The following is a 22,012-nucleotide window of genomic DNA, read 5'->3' on the forward strand; positions in this document are numbered from 1 at the left end:
CTAGAAATGGGCCAATAATGGTCAATATTTACACAGTTAAATGAACACTTCTGCTCTGTGTGTGTGTGTGTGTGTGTGTGTGTGTGTGTGTGTGTGTGTGTGTGTGTGTGTGTGTGTGTGTGTGTGTGTGTGTGTGTGTGTGTGTGTGTGCGTGTGCGTGTGCGTTCATTCAGGGGAGGACTGCTCTCCATTGGTCATGTAACAATGGCTACCTGGATGCTGTGAAACTCCTGCTGAGCTACTCTGCCTATCCCAATCAAATGGAGCACAATGGCGAGAGGTGAGAGGTCCTTAAGGTCCTTACACACCGGAAGCGTTTATTTCGCCGGTTATTTTAGTTTATAAATTAATTATGATTATATTATGCATGAACATTTTGCCATGCATTTTGTGTCAAGGTACACGCCTCTGGACTACGCTCTGGTCGGGGAGCACAGTGAGGTCACTCAGTTCATGCTGGAGCATGGAGCTCTGTCCATAGCAGCCATCCAGGACATCGCCGCCGCCTCCATCCAGGCCGTCTACAAGGGCTACACCGTCCGCAAGGCCTTCCGGGAGAGGAAGCAGCTCCTCATGAGGCACGAGCAGCTCCGCAAGGATGCAGCCAAGTGAGGACCCGAGCGTGCACACGGTCACAGACACTTAAAGCTAGCTCAAAGTTCGGTTTGCACAGATTAAAATAAATACTAATTTCACTTTCATAGTTCAATTTCTTTTGCATGTACGTTTACAGGCCCCCCAAATAGTCTGCTGAACGTGAAAAACATGAACACGTTCAATGAATGTGCTCTATTAGCGCATTCATGCTCAACACTGGTCGTGGAACTTGTGCTGTTTTGAAGCGTGTTATATGAAGTGCACATTGAAGCGTGTTATATGAAGTGCACATTGAAGCGTGTTATATGAAGTGCACATTGAAGCGTGTTATATGAAGTGCACTTTGAAAGATCTATTTCGAGTAGAATGTGAGCCAACAATAGTTAGGTTTTGTAACTCTAGTTCTTTGAATCCAGTGTGAAATGGAACAATGGACCCCAGTCCCCACTTTGGGAACCACTGGCTTAGATATTAGAGGAGAAAGGAGGGGTTCAGAGTAGAGCAGACGGCAGGTCGTTTGTCACTGAGGTTGTGGAGTGGCCACGTCCAATCACAGATGTTCATACCGTGTAAGTATTGGTATTGTGTTCTTCCCCTCCTCACCCATATAGGAACAGTCACACTCCCTCCGTATCCATCTTTCTGCCTGTCATCCCTGCACACACATACGTCTTCCACCTGTCTCCCTCCTGTGGATTCCTCTCCTTTTTGTGTCATTTGCACACAGTCACACCTTTATTCCTTCTGTCTCAGTGTTATGGATAGGGTGGGTTTATCTTTACAGTTTGTATGACTGTAGTTTTGCTCTCTGTTATCCATTTTTCAAGAGTGCAAAACTTTTTTTTTTAATTATAATTGTTCAGGAAAGCCCTGGATATAATTGTTTAAAAAAATTAAATCAAAGATGTGAAGGCTTAGCTTGTTTAGCTTGCCAACTATGAACTAACGAACACATTTCTGTTCAACGTAATGCCTTTGTCGGTGTAATTATCCACACAGCTGGACATGTGTCTGATACATTACGTGCTGACTTGAATCAATAAAGAAGAACAGGGAAGTGTGGTATCAACTCATCATTGGGTGTGTGGCGACTGTAGGATTGTTGCACGTGTGTTTCCACTACTAGAGAGATGTCCAGGGATGATGTATTTTTTAGACGGAAGGAGGAAGTTATCATCTTCCTGGTTCCCTTGACAAAAAGCCAGGGGATTTTTGCATTGGAAAATAAATGTGTTAAAAATAAATATATTCACAATGAACACCATTATTTTTGAAGCGTACAGCAGTGTACAGGGACCTCTTTACTCTGAATGCAGATAAAAGAGGCTTTTATGTGTAGGTATTAGAAGTGTCATCACTAGTAAGAAAGAATCCTGTCCAATTGCAAGGTTGATGGTGTCTGCAAGGCAAACAATTTCTGACATGTGCATTTCAGGGCCGGAAAATCAGCATGATCTCTAAATCCACTTTCTAAATCCATGACTGACGCTGTCTTTGAACAAAGCATGCCTTATGGACAAAACTAACAGATAACACAGAGGCACTAATAGCAGTACAAACATCAGTTATAAGCTGAGCACTTATCCACATAACCTTTCAAAACATGTGTAAGCATGGCATGAAGTATGTGTAGAGACATGCATATTCATGCATATTGAGGCAAGGTTGTAATTATTAAATGTATCTTTTGCATTGGATTTGATCACGGCTCAGCCAATCATAATCAAGCACGGGACTATCTGTTATATGAAGTTAACACTCAGGATTCTAGTCTGTAGTGTTCTTTTTAACACATGAGAGAAAAGAGAATGCCTGCAATGCTTAGAATTAAAGAAGACACTAATTTTTAATACATCCCAAATACTGAATGGAAAGATTCAGATGCCTGTATATGCTCCATCGACAGTCAGATGAACGGTCCTCCATGTTTAGGTAAAGATTCTTTACCAGGATAGCTAGTTAATGTCTTGTTTTGTTCAATTCAGGAAACGTGAAGAGGAACAGCGGAGGCGGGAAGCGAAGCAGCAAAGTCCGCTGGCCAGCGTTACCCGAGCAGAGCCACAGAAGCTCTCCTTGACTCATATTATGAAGGACCTATCAGTGAATGAGGTGCTGGTGGAAACAAGGAAATCTTCGAAAACGGACCGCACCAAGAGCAAAGAGGAGAGACAGAAACACAGAGGTACAGTACATTCCATAATGACATTCCGATCAATATATTACAGTATATTGAGTCTATGTTATGATATTGACGCACGTCCAAAGTGGAGTTGAAATAAAGTGACCTGCCATCCTTACAGGCCACAGAAGCAGACCCTCCAGGAGAAGCAAAGAGACGGAGCCACCTGAGCCTCTAGACACTCCGCAGGAGCACATGACCTCTCACCCCACGCCCACCGCCCCACACCCCACACACTGCAGGTTAAAGGATCGCCTGTCACCCGCCGGGTGCAGCCGACCAGCTAGCCCCAAACACAGAGCCCCCGTCGTCACCGTCACCGTCACCGCACCCAAAGCCAAGGCCCAGCCTTCGTCCAGTGCACGCTCTCCCTCCCCGAGCTGCCCCTCCGCTGTGAAAGCTGATCCCATCACTAAGGAACGCATCCTTCCCAACAAGAGAATCAGTCATCATCACTCCGGCGCACAGACCGCCATCAGCAAGACTGACGCACGCAGCTCTCCGCAAAAACACAGAAACAAGGAGCGCAATTCAGAGAGCGCCACTGCCACAGGCCAAGCACACACACCCTCGCTGAGATGTCGATCCGCCGCGGGCTGCAAGACGCCCTACAGCCCAATGCGGTTCTCCGCTGGCCCACACATAGCAACCAATACACACACGCAGTGGGAACATGACAAGGAGCAGCGCAGTAGGAAGAACGAGGCTGCGCGTACTATCCAACAAGCCTGGAGGAGGTGTGTGTGTGTGTGTGTGTGTGTGTGTGTGGGTGTGTGTGTGTGTGTGTGTGTGTGTGTGTGTGTGTGTGTGTGTGTGTGTGTGTGTGTGTGTGTGTGTGTGTGTGTGTGTGTGTGTGCGCGTGTGTGTGTGTGTGCGCGTGTGCGTGCGTGTGCGTGCGTGCGTGTGCGTGTGTGTGTGTGTGTTTTTATCATCTGCAAGGGGCATCCAATCGCCAGGTTCTCTGGTTTAGCTGTGCCATGTCGTGCCTACATGTTCTCTAACTTCTCTCCCCTCCCCTTTTCCTGTATGCCCCTACATTCGTCTCATCTCTACTACTACCTGGCTCACTGTCTCTCACCCCCCACCCCACCTTTAACCCAGGTCTGGTTAACATCAACACTTAAGCAGAGGGCCAATGGGGGAGAGAGGGGTGAGAGAAGGAGACAGGGGGCCAAACGGGGTAGATAATCTCAAGCTTTCATGCCATTTTAACAAGAGGCTAAAAGTTCAGGCGTGCCGTCCTAATGGCTACCACCAGTGCCTCTTTATCTTCGTTCACCCTCGCACACGCACTCTGTCTCTCTTAGTGCCTGCCAGCCCACACCAGGAGGCCCTCTGTTTCCATTCAGCTTCACAATTACACTCCGTGTGCTCACTATTAACTACCTCGAACAAACTGTTTCTACTTTCTGTTAAGCGAGTTTGTCGTCAATGTTGGCATCTTTTGGACCTTTGAACAATCCCCTTAGTTTTTAATTGAAGTGTGTGTGTGTGTGTGTGTGTGTGTGTGTGTGTGGGTGTGTGTGTGTGTGCGTGCGCGTGTACGTGCGCCTGCATGCGTGGTTCCACAGGTTCCGTGTCAGAAGCAGGCTGAGGGAGGCCAAGACCTCTGTAGGAGTGCAGTCAACTGATCCAAACCACTCTCCAAACAGGAAGAAGAGTGATGTCCGACCTCCGCCCACAAAATCAACAGCGAGTAAGAGCTCGGTCCTTCAAAGCATCTACGGTAGGATTATTTTACTCATGTCATGTCAAATTGCAAGGTTGATGGTGTCTGCAAGACAAACAATCTGACATGTGCATTTCAGGGCCGGAAATTCAGCATGATCTCTAATACACTTTCCTGCAGAGTGCAGACTGACACTGTTTAGGGAAAAACACTACTAAGCTAAGACCAGGCATATTAGAGTTCAGAGTTAAGGGTAAAACGTTGCTCTCAAACTGTAAACCCCCTCTGAGAGGCAGGAATAGTATGATTAGCTGAAGACCAAGATCAGTACTACTAAAGGCCAGTATCAGTGATTCATTGAGGGAGGGTGGGTGAACAGGGAGGGTGAACGAGGGACGCCGCAGAATGTAAACATTGACATGTGCATGTGCGCACCCACAGGAAAAGGGAAAAAAAGAAAATGCCCCAAACGTTCTGGGTGCCTATGAAGCACTGTTTATTTGCGTTGAGTTTGAGTTCCAAAGATAGCGAGTGGAGAAACAAATAGACGGTCACCAGGCACATATTCGCCGAGCTGGCTACACGCAAGACACTTCTGGGGACTTGTCAGGTGGAATCGTACACATTATCTAAAGTGGGCATGAAACAGAAGCAGCTAACGTATTGCTTACATTCCACGATGCTTCTGTGCCCAGTGAAACTGAGGGATAACCGTCTCCACACATAGCGGGACAGTATCAGCCTGTCTGAGGGTATAATAACTTATACATATGTGTCTCCATAGTGGGACACTATCAGACTGGCTGTGGGTAATAACCTGTGCTTGGGTTTCACCCAACAGACAGCACTGACCTTCATCACACATCACCAGGTGATGACGGGAGAATGGGCAGAAACCTAGCCGCGTCAAAACACATGCCTACGCACGCACGCACCCTTGCACGCACACACGCACGCACACACACACACACACACACACACACACACACACACACACACACACACACAGTTATCCAACAGAAAGACAGACCCCACCCATCACCACCAACCCAACCTTGTGACGCTGTAGCCCCTCGCCCAACCCTCCCCACTCCAAACCTCCTTATGTTGTGCTTCTGCTCCCTCTCTCTCTATGTCAAACAATGTCTCTCTCCCCTCCCTCTCTCTGACAATCCCAGCACTGTGAAAAGTTCAGAGCTGTCAAAGGGAATGTCAGACTACGACGTAACGCTGTCTGCTCAACACACACACACACACACACACACACACACACACACACACACACACACACACACACACACACACACACACACACACCACAACGCACACACATCCTACTTGATGCATACACACATTCATGAAACCTGTTCACGTTCTTGTTCTTTTTTTTCTTTGGCCGGGGAAACAGACATTGGACACAGTTTCAAACTGGTTCACAAGTCTGTGAATCACTTTAGATTAATCATTGCATTAAATATTCAAGATGTATCTTACTTATACACACAGCTCGACTATTCTGAATAACATAATTAATAGAGGGAATAAGAGAACGGTATTATGTGTAAAGTATATGGAGGTGAATATACTCATAACTCCAAAATACAGGGTACAGTGGGCCTGTCATCAGACTATGCCCAAATATACTTTCCCATTAGACACATTGGTATTTTATAACTAAAGGAATGTCTGTCAAGTGCATATCAAACTTTTCTGCAATAAAACCAAGATCCTTTCACAGCCACTGTGGTCCTTACATCTTTTCCCTCTTGCTGAAATTGTTAAAGGGGTATTTGTTGGTTATTGCTGTAACAATGGTCTCCCCTTCTCCCCATTTTAACAACAAAATCCTACTAGATCCTACTAGCATCTTTACACTGACTGAGTTTGTTTTAGAATTGATTTCAAAATTATATTCATCACTTTTCATACTTAATTGGGGCTGGTACATTTATGATTTATGTCCCTGTGACGTTATCTCCCAGAGGGCGTCATACTAGCGCTCTTGGTGGTGTTTAAGTCTCTCTTAAAACACACGTTTATAGAATTATACACCATGAATCTGTATTTTGCAATGTTTTATTATCTTTTCAAATGTGTGTTGTTTGTTATTTGCATGTAATTCATTGTGTATGTAAAGCACTTAATGCTTTTGTAATTATTTTGTATTATAAAGAACTTTGTAATTTGCCTGGAAAAGCACTATATAAATAATAGTTTAGTTACTACTACTACGTAGCCATGGGGACCAACAGTAGCCTCAGTGTCCATTCTGATTCATTTTATTTTCCGTGTTGTAGGCAACTCAATGGTCAGACGAGGGCATACTCTTCGGGGTTCCCACTCTCAGCTGCTTCTAGACCTGTCTCTTCGCACACAAAGCCAGTGTAAGCATTGGTTTATCCACCACACACACACGGCTGGCAAACTTCCTTTTGTCCAATAGCAGCAGTACCTACCAAGAGCTAATTCAATGTGTTTTGTGTTACAGTGAGCGGTATAGACTGTGTGCACCTGTCTGAAACGTTGAGCCAAGCCAAGCAGTATTCTTACCACCTCAGACCCCACAGCGCTGGACAGGGGACACGAGGCCGGGGCAAGCATTAAGGCTGTACACACACACACACACACTCATATTTATTGATGTTCTCTTGGCTGCCAGGCAGCCTTACCTCTTAAAATAATCATTACTAAATACATTGTTCCCTCGGAATGCCATGTTTTCTAAAATTAAGCCATATGACATCACAATCATGACCTCACAGGGTGGGTTCAAGTATACAGTAATACTGTGTGTTAAAGATAACCTTTCATCCATTGTACGAGAAACACACAAACGCCATCCCCCTCATTCTCTCACTTGCGCACGCGCGCGCACACACACACACACACACACACACACACACAGATAACCTTTCCCTCTGCTGTGGAGAATGAAATGGTCTATCAACAGCCAGTCATACAGCTAGCCCACCTGCAGTTACAGCCCCCCCCCCCTCCCCCCACACACAGTCCAGTTTTCAGTGCCTTTGCAGTAAATCCTAAGTGTTCATTTAACTTCATTGTGTAAAAATTGACCTGTTGGGTTGGTTAAATTACCACTTAAGATTTTACAGTGTTCTTTCTCTATAGGAATATACTGAATTGATAAACTATGCTGTTTTATACTAATATATTTGCACAAACATATTCCTCTACCTATTGTGTAATTATATACCTCAATGTTGAAGCTTTTTTAATTGTATGCTAAAACAAATAAACACAGAATTGCATTTAAACTAATGTTTTGAATCCGCTTTATTTTTGTATCAAAAGAAAGTCAAGAAATAAGCCAGAAAGACGTCGACTTGGATTTACAAATTACTTTGACTGAAGTAGAAATATCAAAACAAAGGGGGGTGTGCGTGTGTGCGCTTTAGTCCGTCATCCCGTTACAGATAGGGTTAGTATGGGGATCTATAGTCGGAATAAACGCTACGCACCCTGTGGGTGGGGGAGGGGATCAGGCTCTTACAGTAAAACAAAACATTCCATTATTTATCATTCACTAGCTCTGCATTTCTGTTCTATACTGTATATTTTCATCATTGAATGACAGTCCATGGCTTTTGTGTGGAGACGAGCTGAGGATGGTAGTGGGTCCGGGTGGACTGTGGAGACGAGCTGAGGATGGTAGTGGGTCCGGGTGGACTGTGGAGACGAGCTGAGGATGGTAGTGGGTCCGGGTGGACTGTGGAGACAAGCTGAGGATGGTAGTGGGTCCGGGTGGACTGTGGAGACGAGCCGAGGATGGTAGTGGGTCCGGGTAGACTGTGGAGACGAGCTGAGGATGGTAGTGGGTCCGGGTGGACTGTGGAGACAAGCTGAGGATGGTAGTGGGTCCGGGTGGACTGTGGAGACAAGCTGAGGATGGTAGTGGGTCCGGGTGGACTGTGGAGACAAGCTGAGGATGGTAGTGGGTCCGGGTGGACTGTGGAGACGAGCTGAGGATGGTAGTGGGTCCGGGTGGACTGTGGTCAGTACATGTCTCGAACACCCATGGTTCCACGGGTGTGAGTCATGGTGACACTATAACAGTACAGCAAGTCCGACAGCCACTGCTCTCTGTTTTCACCACGACAGTACCTCTGGAAAACACAACACACACATGAGACATACGGTCACCATTACAAATTTAAGTTGACGATTAATTGTCACACAAATATATTGCAATTAACAATTTAATTGTGCATTGGAACATATGAATACATTTCTGTTTGCCTGGCAGATATGACAGATTACTGACAATAGTGGGGGGGAAAACATTGTGCTTCACCTGATTTTTTTTAATTTATTGTGATAGTTACTGTACTGTTTTATTGTTAGTTATACAGAATGCCGCAGCTCGCTTGGTCTTCAACCAGCCTCCACAGCCTCCCCCCTTCTCTGCTCCTTCCATTGGCTCCCGGGTCGCTGCTCGCAAAACTCTGACGCTGGCCTTCAAAGCAAACTAAAAGGTATGGCACCCCCATATCTCGCAAGCGTCATGTGGTCTGAAAAGGTCTGAAAAGACCACATGACGAAGATCTCCATCATCGGCGGTGAATTGTTGGATTAACCAACAACTGGTTTATAAAATGGGTTTCATTTACTGTATGTAGTAGAACAAAACGTGAAACTCTTCAGCTTATGTGACCACAGGCCAATGCTCGTATTGAATTGATAAGTCCCGGAAAAGACGTGATTGGCCAGTAATCACTTGAGTGGCAACGACGCAGAGTGCCTTCAGCACTTCCGCTTGGTTAGACCAGTCATTAGTCCTACAACTACAACCTATCTCAAACCCTCACCCTAAACCTAACCTCCCACGGGAAAGCACACCTAAACCTAACCTTAGCCCAAGTCTAACCAATGACTAGTCTAAACTAACCCATTTTGGGCGGGAACCCCTTTTGGTGTTAGCATTATGTTATGCTTTAGCTATTGAAAAATAGCAGATCTACAAGCTCATAGCGCGCCACCGAGTGGCACGCTACGAGCTTGTAGGTCTGCTATTTTTGAAAAATCGATTTTTAGAATCTGATTTCAGGTCAAAATGGGCTAAGTATGCACCCCGCCTAACCTAACCCTGGCTGCATGTGTGTGTGTGTGTGTGTGTGTGTGTGTGTGTGTGCTGCGTTTACCGTGAGGTCTTGTAGAATGTTTTGCAGTAGAGTGGTGTTGGTCATCAGGGTATTACGCAGAGGTGTGTGCTGCAGTATCATGGACAACATCTGTCCCAGCTGTGGTAGCTCCTCCTCACACAGATCCCCCACGCTCAGCGACAGCAGAAGCGTCCGCAGCAGCCTGGGTATCGTGCTCAGGGCCGCCACGCATGCGCCCCATATGGCCTCTCTGCAAAATGAGCAGTGAAGAGGTCACAGCAAGACACCACCGTGCAAAAACTACTGCAGAATAATGTTAAGCCCTTCATTTTATATCCATGAGCACAAGGGCTTCATTTAAGATCAGTTCCCCTGACACTGGATGGTCCTAGTTCCATGTTTTGGTGTTTTTATTTTTTTATGTGTGTGTGTGTGTCTGGATCAATACTGGTTTGTTCTTTTGGGGTGCAGTCTGCACCAGAGCTTCCACCTTTTTTTTTATGTGAGGGTTCCAACTTCCAACCCTGACAATGTCTTGATGAATTGAATACACAGGACCACAATTGAAACAAGCCCTCTGTGCCCTTTGTTTAATCCTTATTGTATAATAACTGAACCTCTGTACCTATTGATAAAATATTCAGTCAATCAATCAGTGGAAACTTTGCACAAATTTGGAGTCATACATATTAGGGATGCCACAAAGTGACCATTTGCCCAATCGAATAATCTACAGCTCTGGCGATTAATAATCGACCGATGTCATATGCTGGCCACACGTAAATCTAGTTTGCGTCCGAGCATAGGCATGGTAACGCCCCGCCTGCCTCTGATTGGCCTACCGACACTGCCCGTCTTAACTGTCCTCCGAGGTGGATATAGCTATGCTGGATAGTCTGATGCGAGGTTACTCTCCGTGGTGGGAAATTATACAAGTACGGTATGTGTAAACGTGAAACATTATTGTACTGTAAAAAGGTCTCTTTTCCCTTCACTTTTATCCTTTTTAGTATAATATAGTATTAGTTTACTATAATTAGATTAATACACGATAATCAACACTGACACTTTATTTAGAAATACACACCCAAATCAAATCATAGTACAACGTACACGTGTGTTCAATCAAAGCAAACGGTATAAACAATATTAGTTTGCCTCTTCTACAAGTTACAAGGCTGCATTCTGTCGCGCGTGCCAAGCTGTCATTCTCTTGTATTATTTCCCACCACGGCGTAACCTCGCATCTCGGAGGACAGTTATGATGGCCAGTGTCGGCAGGCCAATCAGAGGCAAGCGGGGCGTTACCATGCCTATGCTCGAACGCAAACTAGATTCATGCGCTGGCCACATGTGGATCCTGAGTTCCACATGATTCAATCTTTTGCATACACACCTCTTATGGTTGGTCTCGGAGGGAGCTTCCTGTTGCAGAGTGACGAGCAGAGTCATCAGGCTCAGGCAGCATTGGGACAGGAAGCGTAACACCTGCTCATTGGGGTGGAGGGACATGTCCAGTAGCCTGGCCATTGCCCTCATCAGCCCTGCAGCCATACTGTCAGGCACCACTGCAAACTGGGTCTGCAGGAAAACACATGCATGCACGCAAACAATCTTTGTATGAGTGCATTCAGTCAAGGAAGACATGGAAGCCAAAAATTCTGAACCTAAAGAATTAAGTGGCTGGATGGAGATTGGTGAAGGTGTTGTTGTTGTTTTCCCTCTGACAGTGGTGGAAGTGGTGTACAGGGTCTCTCAGGGTTTCTTTAAGTGGTTCCAAATGGACCCCTACAGGTCTGTAACTCTGAGTGTGTACAAATGGAACCAAATAGATGTGTAAGGGTCCATTTGTACACCCTCAGAGTTATGGGGTCCTTGACATAAAAAATGTTTGAGAACCACTGCTCCATGAAAATGGTTTCTTACCAGATACTTGCAAATTCCACTCTGCACGATGTCAAAGCACTGGGATTGTGAGCCAAGAGTCTCCAGACAGTGACACACCTCCTACAAGTGAAACATACAGTTGCATCAATATCAGTGTTTTCATTCATTCAGATTTGGAAGACTACCTTCAAACATGTGAGTGCTATTCTCTTCCCATCACATGGTTCTAAATAAGAGGCTTCTAGAGATAGTGTTGGTGTGTTATGGTGATTTAATGATTAAAATATTGCTTCACAATTATAAAAGTGACCCATCTATCACTTGCTTTCATTTGTTGGTTCTCGGCTTGTATGTTCTTTAAAACATCAGAACTCCTGTCTCCCAGATTAGAAAGTGAGGTTTCTTTTTTGTGAGCATCCGTTACTCCTTTTTCTCCCCAATTTGGTCTGAAGAGGCATGTTTATTCAGAAAGGAATGTTTCTAAACCAACAGGAGGAGAAATACCCTATTCTTGATGTAAAACATGCTGAAATTCATTATTTCTCAACATCACTGCACAGTGCACACTGCACAGACACAACAGAAGACTCAAATTGCTCCCAAGTCAAATAATAGTTACTACTACTAGCCTACTAGGGCTGCAACAATTGATAGTTTTCGGGTTTTTTGTCTGATAACTACTGCTCGATGTTGTGCAAAAATAGCTACATTAGACAACATACAAGCTTGCCTTTTCACTATTTTGAAAAACCGATTAAAATCTGGCTGCTCTGAACTCCCTAAAGCCCCTCCATGTCTCGAGTTGACAGACCATCACACCCTAATGAAACTAATGAAAGCTGATACACGGGGAAAATTGGACAATAGTTTCAAGCATTTTATGAGCAAAGACAATGAAGAAGTGTCTATGAGCTCTGTGTGTGTGTGTATGTGTGTGTGTGTGTGTGAGCGCACACCAACAGCAGCAGTAATGATATTACCGGGAGACGGAATTAGGGAGCCAATGAATGAAACACACATCCCCCGCTATGCTTGCATCAACATCAACCAGAACTCACACAAACCACATTGTTACACACACACACACACACACACACACACACACACACACACACACACACACACACACACACACACACACACACACACACACACACACACACACACACACACACACACACACACACACACACACACACACACACACACACACACACACCCGATTACTGCCCCCAAACATATTTAAAAACACACAATAACCTATGCCTTTAGTGCTAAAATAAAATAAGGTTACTTGGCTGAACATAGTTCCTGCTACACTGCTTGATTCCATTCCATTCTCATTTTGTTCTACTTAAAAATAGAACATGAAGTATGCTACTGTAGCTGTTACACATGCACTTCTCTGTATGTGAGCTGCTGCTCTATATACTGTACATTTATTTCTCTAGAATTTCTCTCTGACTACTAGGGAGACAAGATGCTTTTAAGGTGAGACGAGAGGCCGTGACACCAACTTTCCAAGGTGAAAAATGCAGCTAACTTTTCCTCATTATTTTCAAATAAAAATAAAAAATTCTCATTAGCTTTTATCAAATTGAGGGAGAGAGGTGTGTGTGTGATACAACGTGTGCCAGACCTGTGCACCTGTTGGCATTCTCCGCGCCATTAAAAACAATCGCGTCTCATTAGTGGAATCAGAGCCGACACGGTCCGTCCCTTAATACCATCCCCTCCCCCGACACTCCCCATCCCATGGCCCCTCCCGCCTCTCTCCCTCTCCTTGCCTGTGATTGACTCAGACAGGGAGATGAGAGAGGATGGATCTGAGGCCTTAATTGAAGAGCTGAATTAGTGATTATAGTCCTCCATCACCCCTCTCTCCCACACACACACTCTTGCCCCAGGGTGCAGCTACGTTAACGGTAATTTCTAAGCAGAAATGTCAAACTCCCATCATGCCACAGGCTCTCATTAGCATTTCTGCATTTCCGCTGTGCCCGATAACCATGCATCTCCAACCTGCGCAACGCGATAAAGGTTCCCCTCTCGGCCGGGGTACCACGATAAAACGTCCCACCTTTCTCAGTGCACTATGCAAGAGAGTGGAAGACCGGGGGGAACTGGAAAAGACCAGAGTTGTGTCCAGAATATCAACACAACACAATAACCCCCCCCTGTCTTTTTTTAAACTCTTCCTTTATTGCCCAGTCCTTCATCCTCCCAAATTCATGGTTTGGTGAAAGGGTTAATAACCACTTGAACCCCAGAACCCTATTCTGGTGGGGAGCATTAGCCAAAAGTATGCAAGCCTGTAGATCGGCTATTTTAGTAGTATAGTATAGTAGTAGTATAGAGCCAACTCAGGGCCCGTTTACCAAGTCTAGTGAAGTGGTTAAAGTTGTTGCGACAGGGTGATGTTTGTGAGAACCCACCTCGACAATGTCCCAGTGGTGTGTAAACTGCTCCAGGGGGGTGGTGAAGAGGCTGAGGGGGGAGAGCGGAGACAGCGGGAGGGGGCTCTCGTCACCGGCCTCCTGCAGCGCGGCCAGCTCATTGCCAGAGAACCCTGCCAGGGTGGAGAACAGGAAGCTGAAGTAGTCCACGTCCCGCAGAGCCACTTCCTGGCTCCCGACCGACCAGCTGCTCAGAGAGGTCCTGGAGAAACAGTCCAGACACGGTTAACATTTCACAGTGAACCGGATAGTGGCGGAAGTAGGTCAGGAGTGGCTTATTGTCGGTATCAGCCGCTAGACCCCTGGGAGATGGATTGCTGAGGCGGAGCGCCACACCTAGCATCAGCTCCCAGTACTTCCCACTTGACTTGCTGCACCAAGTCATACGCTGAGTTGGCGGTGCCCGGGATCGAACACATGAACTTGTGGTTACCCGGACTGAGCTACCCGTACACATAATGAATAGAATGATTATGTGATGGTATGGTGTCGACTCTCACGCATTGTGACTTGTGCCGTAGTCGGAAATTTGACTTTAGTCGGAAACTTTACGTTTTAGTTTCTTCTTCTTGGAAACGCACCCATTAATTAGTGAAAAGAGAGCCATGTTGCTACGTTCCTGTGGTTTTGCGTTCCTGATAATATCCTCAAGTAATGGGTGAGTTGGTGCATAAGGGGGCAGAGATGGTGAATGCAGACGCAGATACATTCTGATATCATTCTTCCCCCGTGCCCTCCAGGGAAGACAGTTCTGTGAATAGGAGGGTTTTGTAGAAGCCCCCGGGAGCACGTGCAGACAGAACTACTTTCTCAATGTTCCATGACGAGGCTACATTCCAGCTTACCAATGAGCTCTTTGTCTTGTCAAAATACACACACGTCCCTTCCCCTCCGACCCCCAACCTCTCCGCTATGCTATCAAGGTTTTTTTAACGCTGCCCCAGTGACACAAGTGCAGGGGTCACACAGACAAGATACTATACATGCTTTATGAAAGTTATGAAAAGCTGATTGAGTGTGACGGAACAGGACTTAACTACGGTGATTGGTGTGGTCTTGGTGCGAGCAGCAGTCTGTTGAATACTGTATGGCGTATGCATCCAAGCCAACACAAGAAGACTCAGATGATGACCACAAAGCAAGATGCAATATTGCCACCTAGTGGTTTCAAGCTGCAGCCATAACCTTCAGTCATGTGTGTATAGCTTACATGGGCCAAATCCAAATGTTCCCACAAGTATATTAGAATTAGTTCATAGACATTGTGAGGACCGGAAGAGAAATGGGTTGATTTATGGTTTGTACCAATTTGAATTACAAAATAATAAATAATAAAAAATAAGGCTTACAATTAGGAAATTATTCAGGTTGAGGTTAGGTTTAGGCATTTGGAGGTTATGTTTAGGGGTTGAATTATAGATAGTTAAAGATAATCATTTACCATCCTAAAATATTGATGTCCTCACAAGTATAGTAATACAAACGTGTGTTTCCACTGCTTGATGTAATGCTGTGATCTGCTGCCATCCAGATAAGGGAAATTGTTTGATTCCATTGCTAGTGGCATTCCATCACTGTTTCCGCTGTAACCAGGCTGCGGCTGAAGGTTAGTCTCGGGCGCATACATGGGTGCCTGATGATATGTACAGTGTTAATGTGGGTTCATGTGCTTGTTGTACTCCATTTGAACATCTCTTTAAGCTCACCGAAGGTGAACGACGCGAATCAAGGAGGAGGCCAGGCCGGCAGAGATGCGGCCAGCGGTGCAGCAGCGGCTCAGATTGGCCAGGAGAGGCTGGGGCATCGTAGGCAGGAAGTAGAGCAACTGCACCAAGCGCTGCTGGGACTCCGCCGGCAACAGAACCAGCACACCTTCCTGCGGATCTGCACGCACACACGCACAGCTAATTATACAGACCTAATAACACACTGCTCCCCCTGGGGATGTAAAGATGAGCTACAACTCTATTAAGTGAGATAGAGGGAGAAAAGGGGGAAGAGAGGCAGACAAACAGACACATCCACTGTAGTGAGTGATCAGATAATGCTGTGTGTGCGTGTGTGTTTCTCTCGACCTCTGACGCACATGCTGATGTCAGAAGCCTCTCAGACAAAAGGAGTCTTGTGATGGTGAATTGCTGGCTCTGTGGCTTCAGAACGTTGACCCCCTTTTATACCACTTAAGCCCACCCCCCAAACCCTACGCTGATCCCTGCATCATAACTATCAGACCATCCTCCAAGCCCTGTGGCTGGTACTAAACACTTCCATAGGAACAAGTAGGGCCACCTGCAGTCATTAGACGGACGGACGGGGACGCGCACGCACACGCACACGCACACGCACACACACACACACACACACACACACAGTAGAAAACACCTGACAAAAGTGTCTCTCACACACACACACACACACTTTTGTCAGGTGTTTTCAAGTGTGGAGTTCTACTGCCCACTTCAGGGCAATAGGTGTTATTGCTCTGTCCTGTAACACTGACACATTTATTTTACAATTATTTTTCATTCACATACATTTTACATATAGAAGGTATGCACATGACATCATCATCATACCGCAATATGCGGGAACGCCTACCGACTCTACAGAGTGGCAAAAAACTACTTTCTGGCCTTGACAGCCCATACATCCAAACAGAAAAGCCCTATCTGATTGCATTAAAAGACACTAAACGACATTAAACTCACTTTGCCACTCACAATGCATGTGCAGGCAAACTCTCCCTAACATAAACGTTTCCCTAACTAGCATGAAAGTGTGTGTACCATAGAGTGTGCAGGCGTGGGTCTGTAGACTGTTGAGCAGGTCCTTGTTACCCCGGGAGGCTGCAGCCTGGATGGAGAGGATAAGTCGTCTGGACAGGGCAGGGTTACGGTGGCCCAGCTGGGACAACTGCACCGGCAGAGCTGCCAGCCATCGGCACAGCATCTTACTCCTTCAGGGGGAAGGAAGGGCGGACATCAGTGTGACATCAGGGGTACAACTATTTATTTTGTAGCATCGCTGATCTTCAAAATGTCCAGGTCTGTCTTCCTCCTCATGGACACTCTACTGTCTACCTTTAAACCTCTAAAACCAAACTTTCCTATTCCTGAGTTAAACATTTTATTGTCTTCCGTTTCTGTTTCCTCCTAATTATGTTTTAATGTGTTGTACCTGATCTGATACTGTCTGATACTGAATCTTTCCCAACTCACGCAGGACACCTTTAGTTCCTAAAATATTACGATTATTTAATTTATTATAATAATCTGGGATTATCGCAGCAACTGACTGATTATCAGCCATAATGTCAGTATTATGACATTACGTCCAAATTTGGGCATACCGTATTTTTCCATAGTAGTAACCCGGGCGTATTATATGCAAAATCTAAATTAGGTAGTGGGCGGCTATTTGAGTCAGGGCTATTATTTGGAAATATACGGTAATCCAGGAAAAAAAACATGACTTAACCCATTCTGAACTGAGATCAGATTCATACGAGGTTTCCACTGGACACACACTGGTCTGATGAACCCATTCTGACCTGAGATCAGATTCTAAAAATGTCAGTCGTTCTTCGATTTTTCAAAAATAGCAGACCTACAAGCTCGTATTGCCACTCGGTGGCGCGATATGAGCTTGTAGATCTTCTATTTTTCAATAGCTAAAGCATAACATGATGCCAACACCAAAATGGGTGCCCGGTCAGAATGGGTTAACTGGTGGTACTACTGTACCTTCCGATGTGAGTGTGTCCTTGCTCCTGTAGATAGAGTCTACTGTAAAAGGACAGCAGCAAAGACCTGATCTTCAGTTCCAGGTTCCTCTGCTGGTAGTAGACATACACTGCTGCCAACAGCTCCTCGGTCACAGCTGCACCGACAAGTACACAAATTAGAAACCAGAAAGTAAGGCTTATAATTGTCACATTCATGGATTGACATCACTGGGGTTAGTGGGGTACATTTTCAGAAACGCATAGAAGACCATTCAGTGTTATGGTTGCCAATAGAAAGTTTATGGTTGCTAATAGAAAGCTTGCCCTACAATAAATTATACAGATGTCATCATGTTAAAATGGACCACTTTTTCAACCGTCCCTAGAGTATGCATGTCATTAACAAGAAAATGTCAAAAGTCTTTAAAGCTTTAATCCAAGGTTATAAATTGTTAATAGATCATTCATAAACTGCTAGTTAAGTCATTTAAGGTTAGTTAGGATTAATAACGATGCCTTATAACTAGTTAATATCATTTATAAACCATTCGATAATTAGTTAAGGAGTTAGAGTTATAACTATACCTTAGATAGTTAAGAGATTACTCACAAACTTTTATCATCGTTATCAGTCCTCAACTATAATTTACACATTTTTCAAAAATAGCAAAAATTAACTATCTACATTTAAGCAACAAGCATGTGTCGCAGCATTGTGATTTGGCTATTTTTGAATTAGTTTTTAAAAGAAAGTAATACGGCTAAAGTGGTTATGGTTTTCCATTTGATCTAATGTAACAATTGTTGCTTAGACTGTCATCTTATCTGGTAGGGGTGGAATAACACACAAACACAGAGCTTACTCTTGCTCCGCTGTGTGAGCACCATCTTCCACACAGTGTCAAGTAGCATGTGGAGCTGTCTGTAGCTGAGCTTGACGGCTTTGGACAGAGTGTCTTTGACAAAAGTCTTCAGAGGGATGAGCCAGTCAGAATCTATCTCCTGGTCACAATCCTGGCACTGGGTGAGAGACACCATGACTTGGCACAGTGTGATGTTCAGGGCCAGAGGTTCCACTGGCTGTCCTAGGACTGCTGTGGCTGGTTTAACCCTGCAGACATGATATAGTAATATAATAAATAATAGATAGATAGATAGATAGATATCAATGATACTACTTAATTTATGTCCCTTACCTCTTGTCGAGTTTCTTCCTATGTTTAGATGTGTCTCGGACGCTGTAGGGGAAGCTCTTCATGAAGTGCAGTTTAAAATCTTTGAGGTATTCATCACGGAACCATGTGTCCTAAACAGATAGGAAACAGCTGTGTTAGTTTTTGCGAGGAACTATTTTCTACATAATTTCTACAGTACAGTATGTATGTATGTGTATGTGTATGTATGTATGCATGTATGCGTGTGTGTGCGAGACTGTGTGCACAGTCTTCACACGCACTCACTAGTGTCTCCTGGTGCTCCCTTTGTGGTGCCAGCTTTCTCAACAGCTGCAGTATAGTTAAGACTTGGTACATGAGGGACATTGAGTCTGGGCCGAGTAGGTGGTCTGTTTCGTTTGAGGGGCTGTCGTTGGCTGTGGCCTCGACCCACACCTCCAGCAGCAGGGGCACTAGCGTGGAAGCAAAGCTCTGGACCGTCTCTGCAGAGGAAAGTTCCTCACTCACTGCCGTTCCAGGGTCCACATCTGATCTGCATAATAAATGAGGCAAAGCAGTGCAGTATGGGTATTGGGTACGTACGGTAGACGTCAAGTTGACTGACGATTTTTGATGAGACTTTTATTTCTAGGATGTATACCTGAGTCTGTAGGTGGAGCGTGGAGTGGGGTTTGCCCCAGAATGCTCATAAACCTTAACTCCAGCTTTGCTGTAAGTGATCTCTTCCCAGTTGAGGTCCAGTGGCGTACACACTCCCTCTCCACAGGAACCAAACCCCCCTTCTGTTGGAACAGACACATCTCGTTCCTCCACTGGTCTCTCCTCAACTACAGCTTGGAGAAAACGCCCCAACCTGAAACACAATGACCAAAAACATTCACTGATCTCATCATTTAAACTTTTATATTTATGCAGGGGCGTGCCAGGAGCCCAGGAGGTGAAATGATAGAGCCGACCACATCAAAAAGTGCCCAATGCCCAGTTAGATTCCGTGCAAGGCATCGGGCAAGTCTGTCTGTGAATTTTCTGGGATGATTTACCTACTCTTATGTCATACGTAGATATTATCTTAATAGGTTTCGTCACAGTATTTCTACTGCATCTGGCAGTACCTCAGAAGCACGGTGAGCTGCCACTGCTGACCAGTCACAGTTCTGTTAGGGTTGATGGACAGGGACCAACTCCGCCCCTTTACATCCAGAAGCTTCTTTGCTCCTCCACTGGTGCTTCTATGGGAGATCAGCTCCAGGAAGTTGGTCAGGAGAAGAGCAGGCTGTGCTGCCAACAGGGCAGGGTAATGTTCCAGCAACACATCTAGGATCTTCATGGCATCCTGCTGAATGCCCGTGTCGATGTGTGTCATGGCAGAAGTCAGGTGGGCACTGAGGAGGGGGAAAAATGGAGCCCCCCGATCTGCCGGAACACACAGGGCAATGAACCTAGAAAACGTCACACAAGACTTTAAGACTCAAGAGCAGTGGTAAATAAGTACATTTACTCAGGTACTACAATTTTCAGTACCTTTACTTCTACTCCACTACATCCCAGACACAAATATTATACTTTTATTCGATTACAATTATTTGAAAACTTTACTACTACCTGTAGTTACTTTGTAGATTTTGATAATTATTACAAAACATACACAAAACCACTTCAGCCCTATATTACATTTCGACCATTTGAAAATAGCCGATGTACAAGCTCACGGATCATTTTATACCAATACTTAAGTACATTTTAAATTCCAGACTTTTACTTGTTGTAGAGTATATTGATACTTTGACTAGTACTTTTTCCACCACTGAGTGTAAAGGGCTTACAGTGCGAGTAGTAACGTAGTTTGTTACCCTTACCACCGATGCACACTAACCTGAGCAGACGTGTAGCTGCCGCACGGACACTGGCATCCTTGTCTGTGAACATGGCTGCCACTTCGGAAAGAAGGCGAGAGAGATGCTGCTCTAATAAAGAGGGGTTCAGTGACAGCAACTCTTTCAGACCCACTAAGGCACTCTCTTTCACATTGGCATTGTAATGGAGCAGCTGTTGCAGCAGATCCTAAAAAGAGCGCACAGCACAGGGTCGAGTAAACAAAATTGTGCATGATCAATGAAGAATCAATCACATGTGTCAGTGACAAGAGCTTACATTAATGCTGAGGTGTCGGTGTGTTGTAGGGCCACTTTTGTCCCTTTTCAGCTGTTCAGACAAATTGATTCCCTTGGTGCGGAAGTTGGTGTTGGTGGCATTATCAGCTTTAGGCTTCTTCTTTCCAACCTTCAGCTTTATTTTCTGGAAATCATCCTGTCTCTTCTTACCTTTGGCCTTCATGTCTGTGGTTACTGGTTAGATGCACCCGTCTAGAAACAGAAGAGTCAGACATAATGATGATGAATGGGTTGCCTTTGCTACTCGAACGAAACCATACAGGCCAAATCCCATGGTTTAATTTGTACCATATATCACAAATCCATGTACGGAACCACCCCCCTACCCCCCAAAAAAGATCCACTTTTACGCTTGATACACATCTCCCCTGGCAAATTCAGGATACAGCAGGACGGATCTTAACCACGTTATATGCATTACGCATAGGCTACTATATCATTAATAAAGAATTAGCTCCTCTGGTCCATACTAACAATGAATAAATACCTGAATGAAATACTCACGCCAGCGGTTTATCAAGCATCGACCACTGATGTTCTTTTGACACAAATAGCTAATTTACAAAGACACTTTAAAAAGGAGCAACATTCTGCTCGTGTTGATGCAGATGGAGATTGGGTCCTACAACTTTATGTTCGCATTTGTTTAGAATCTGCGTGCGCCCGGTTGTACACGCGTGGGTCATACATGATGATCCACGTGCGATGATTCATATTAAATGGCTAATGATTTAGTTTACCTAGTTAATTTACCTTAATTGTGCTCGTGTCGGTCTCGTATTTTGCTCTTATATCCAGGAAGTTAGCGCTGTAGGCAAACTACAGTTTACAAAACAAACGCACCACAATGTTGCCTTTTATTTAGCCTGTACAAAATCTCTTTCGCTAGCCTGAATCATTGCAATGTTGATCAGTGTTGATAACATTGCATATTTCCATTGTTTTCCTAATGTTATTCACATTATTTATCTTGTTTTTGTGTGTCCGCGCTCGAAATTAGTTTTGTTTATTGTTTTAGTTTTTAAAATGGCAAA

The 22,012-nt window shown here is 44.9% G+C and overlaps 2 protein-coding genes across 6 annotated transcripts in view; one reads left to right on the forward strand and one right to left on the reverse strand.

The window, feature by feature from the left end:
* The window catches only part of invs (inversin), a 33,985-nt gene extending 26,272 nt beyond the window's left edge, over positions 1-7,713 (forward strand). For 2 of the 3 annotated variants that reach the window (XM_083761575.1, XM_083761576.1), the window contains exons 13-19: positions 174-280; positions 399-608; positions 2,583-2,779; positions 2,898-3,513; positions 4,348-4,502; positions 6,743-6,829; positions 6,934-7,713. In XM_083761575.1, coding sequence (XP_083617701.1) covers positions 174-280; positions 399-608; positions 2,583-2,779; positions 2,898-3,513; positions 4,348-4,502; positions 6,743-6,829; positions 6,934-7,049 — 1,488 coding nt within the window. In that variant the 3' untranslated portion in view covers positions 7,050-7,713. Of the gene's footprint in view, positions 1-173; positions 281-398; positions 609-2,582; positions 2,780-2,897; positions 3,514-4,347; positions 4,503-5,229; positions 5,317-6,742; positions 6,830-6,933 lie in introns of those variants that run through there. The other variant, XR_014569068.1, reaches the window with a different exon arrangement.
* Positions 7,714-8,083: 370 nt separating this feature from the next.
* On the reverse strand, positions 8,084-21,838 carry tex10 (testis expressed 10). Of its 3 annotated transcripts, none has more exons than XM_083761578.1 (16): positions 21,732-21,838; positions 20,959-21,170; positions 20,681-20,868; positions 19,920-20,246; positions 19,448-19,660; positions 19,093-19,339; positions 18,829-18,938; positions 18,496-18,743; positions 17,652-17,787; positions 16,695-16,864; positions 15,615-15,792; positions 13,888-14,110; positions 11,492-11,572; positions 10,962-11,146; positions 9,605-9,815; positions 8,084-8,569 (listed from the first exon to the last, which is right to left on the reverse strand). In XM_083761578.1, the coding sequence occupies exons 2-16, from the start codon at positions 21,139-21,141 to the stop codon at positions 8,459-8,461; spliced, it is 2,811 nt and encodes a 936-aa protein (XP_083617704.1). In that variant the 5' UTR covers positions 21,142-21,170; positions 21,732-21,838; the 3' UTR covers positions 8,084-8,458. The 3 variants fall into 3 exon arrangements, with proteins under 3 accessions (XP_083617704.1, XP_083617703.1, XP_083617705.1); XM_083761577.1 differs by lacking the exon at positions 21,732-21,838 and adding an exon at positions 21,466-21,582; XM_083761579.1 differs by lacking the exon at positions 21,732-21,838 and adding an exon at positions 21,483-21,565.
* Between the last annotated feature and the right edge of the window lie 174 nt (positions 21,839-22,012).

The sequence above is a fragment of the Protomyctophum parallelum genome, assembly GCF_964188405.1.
Source record: "Protomyctophum parallelum genome assembly, chromosome: 3".
NCBI classification, from domain to species: domain Eukaryota; kingdom Metazoa; phylum Chordata; class Actinopteri; order Myctophiformes; family Myctophidae; genus Protomyctophum; species Protomyctophum parallelum.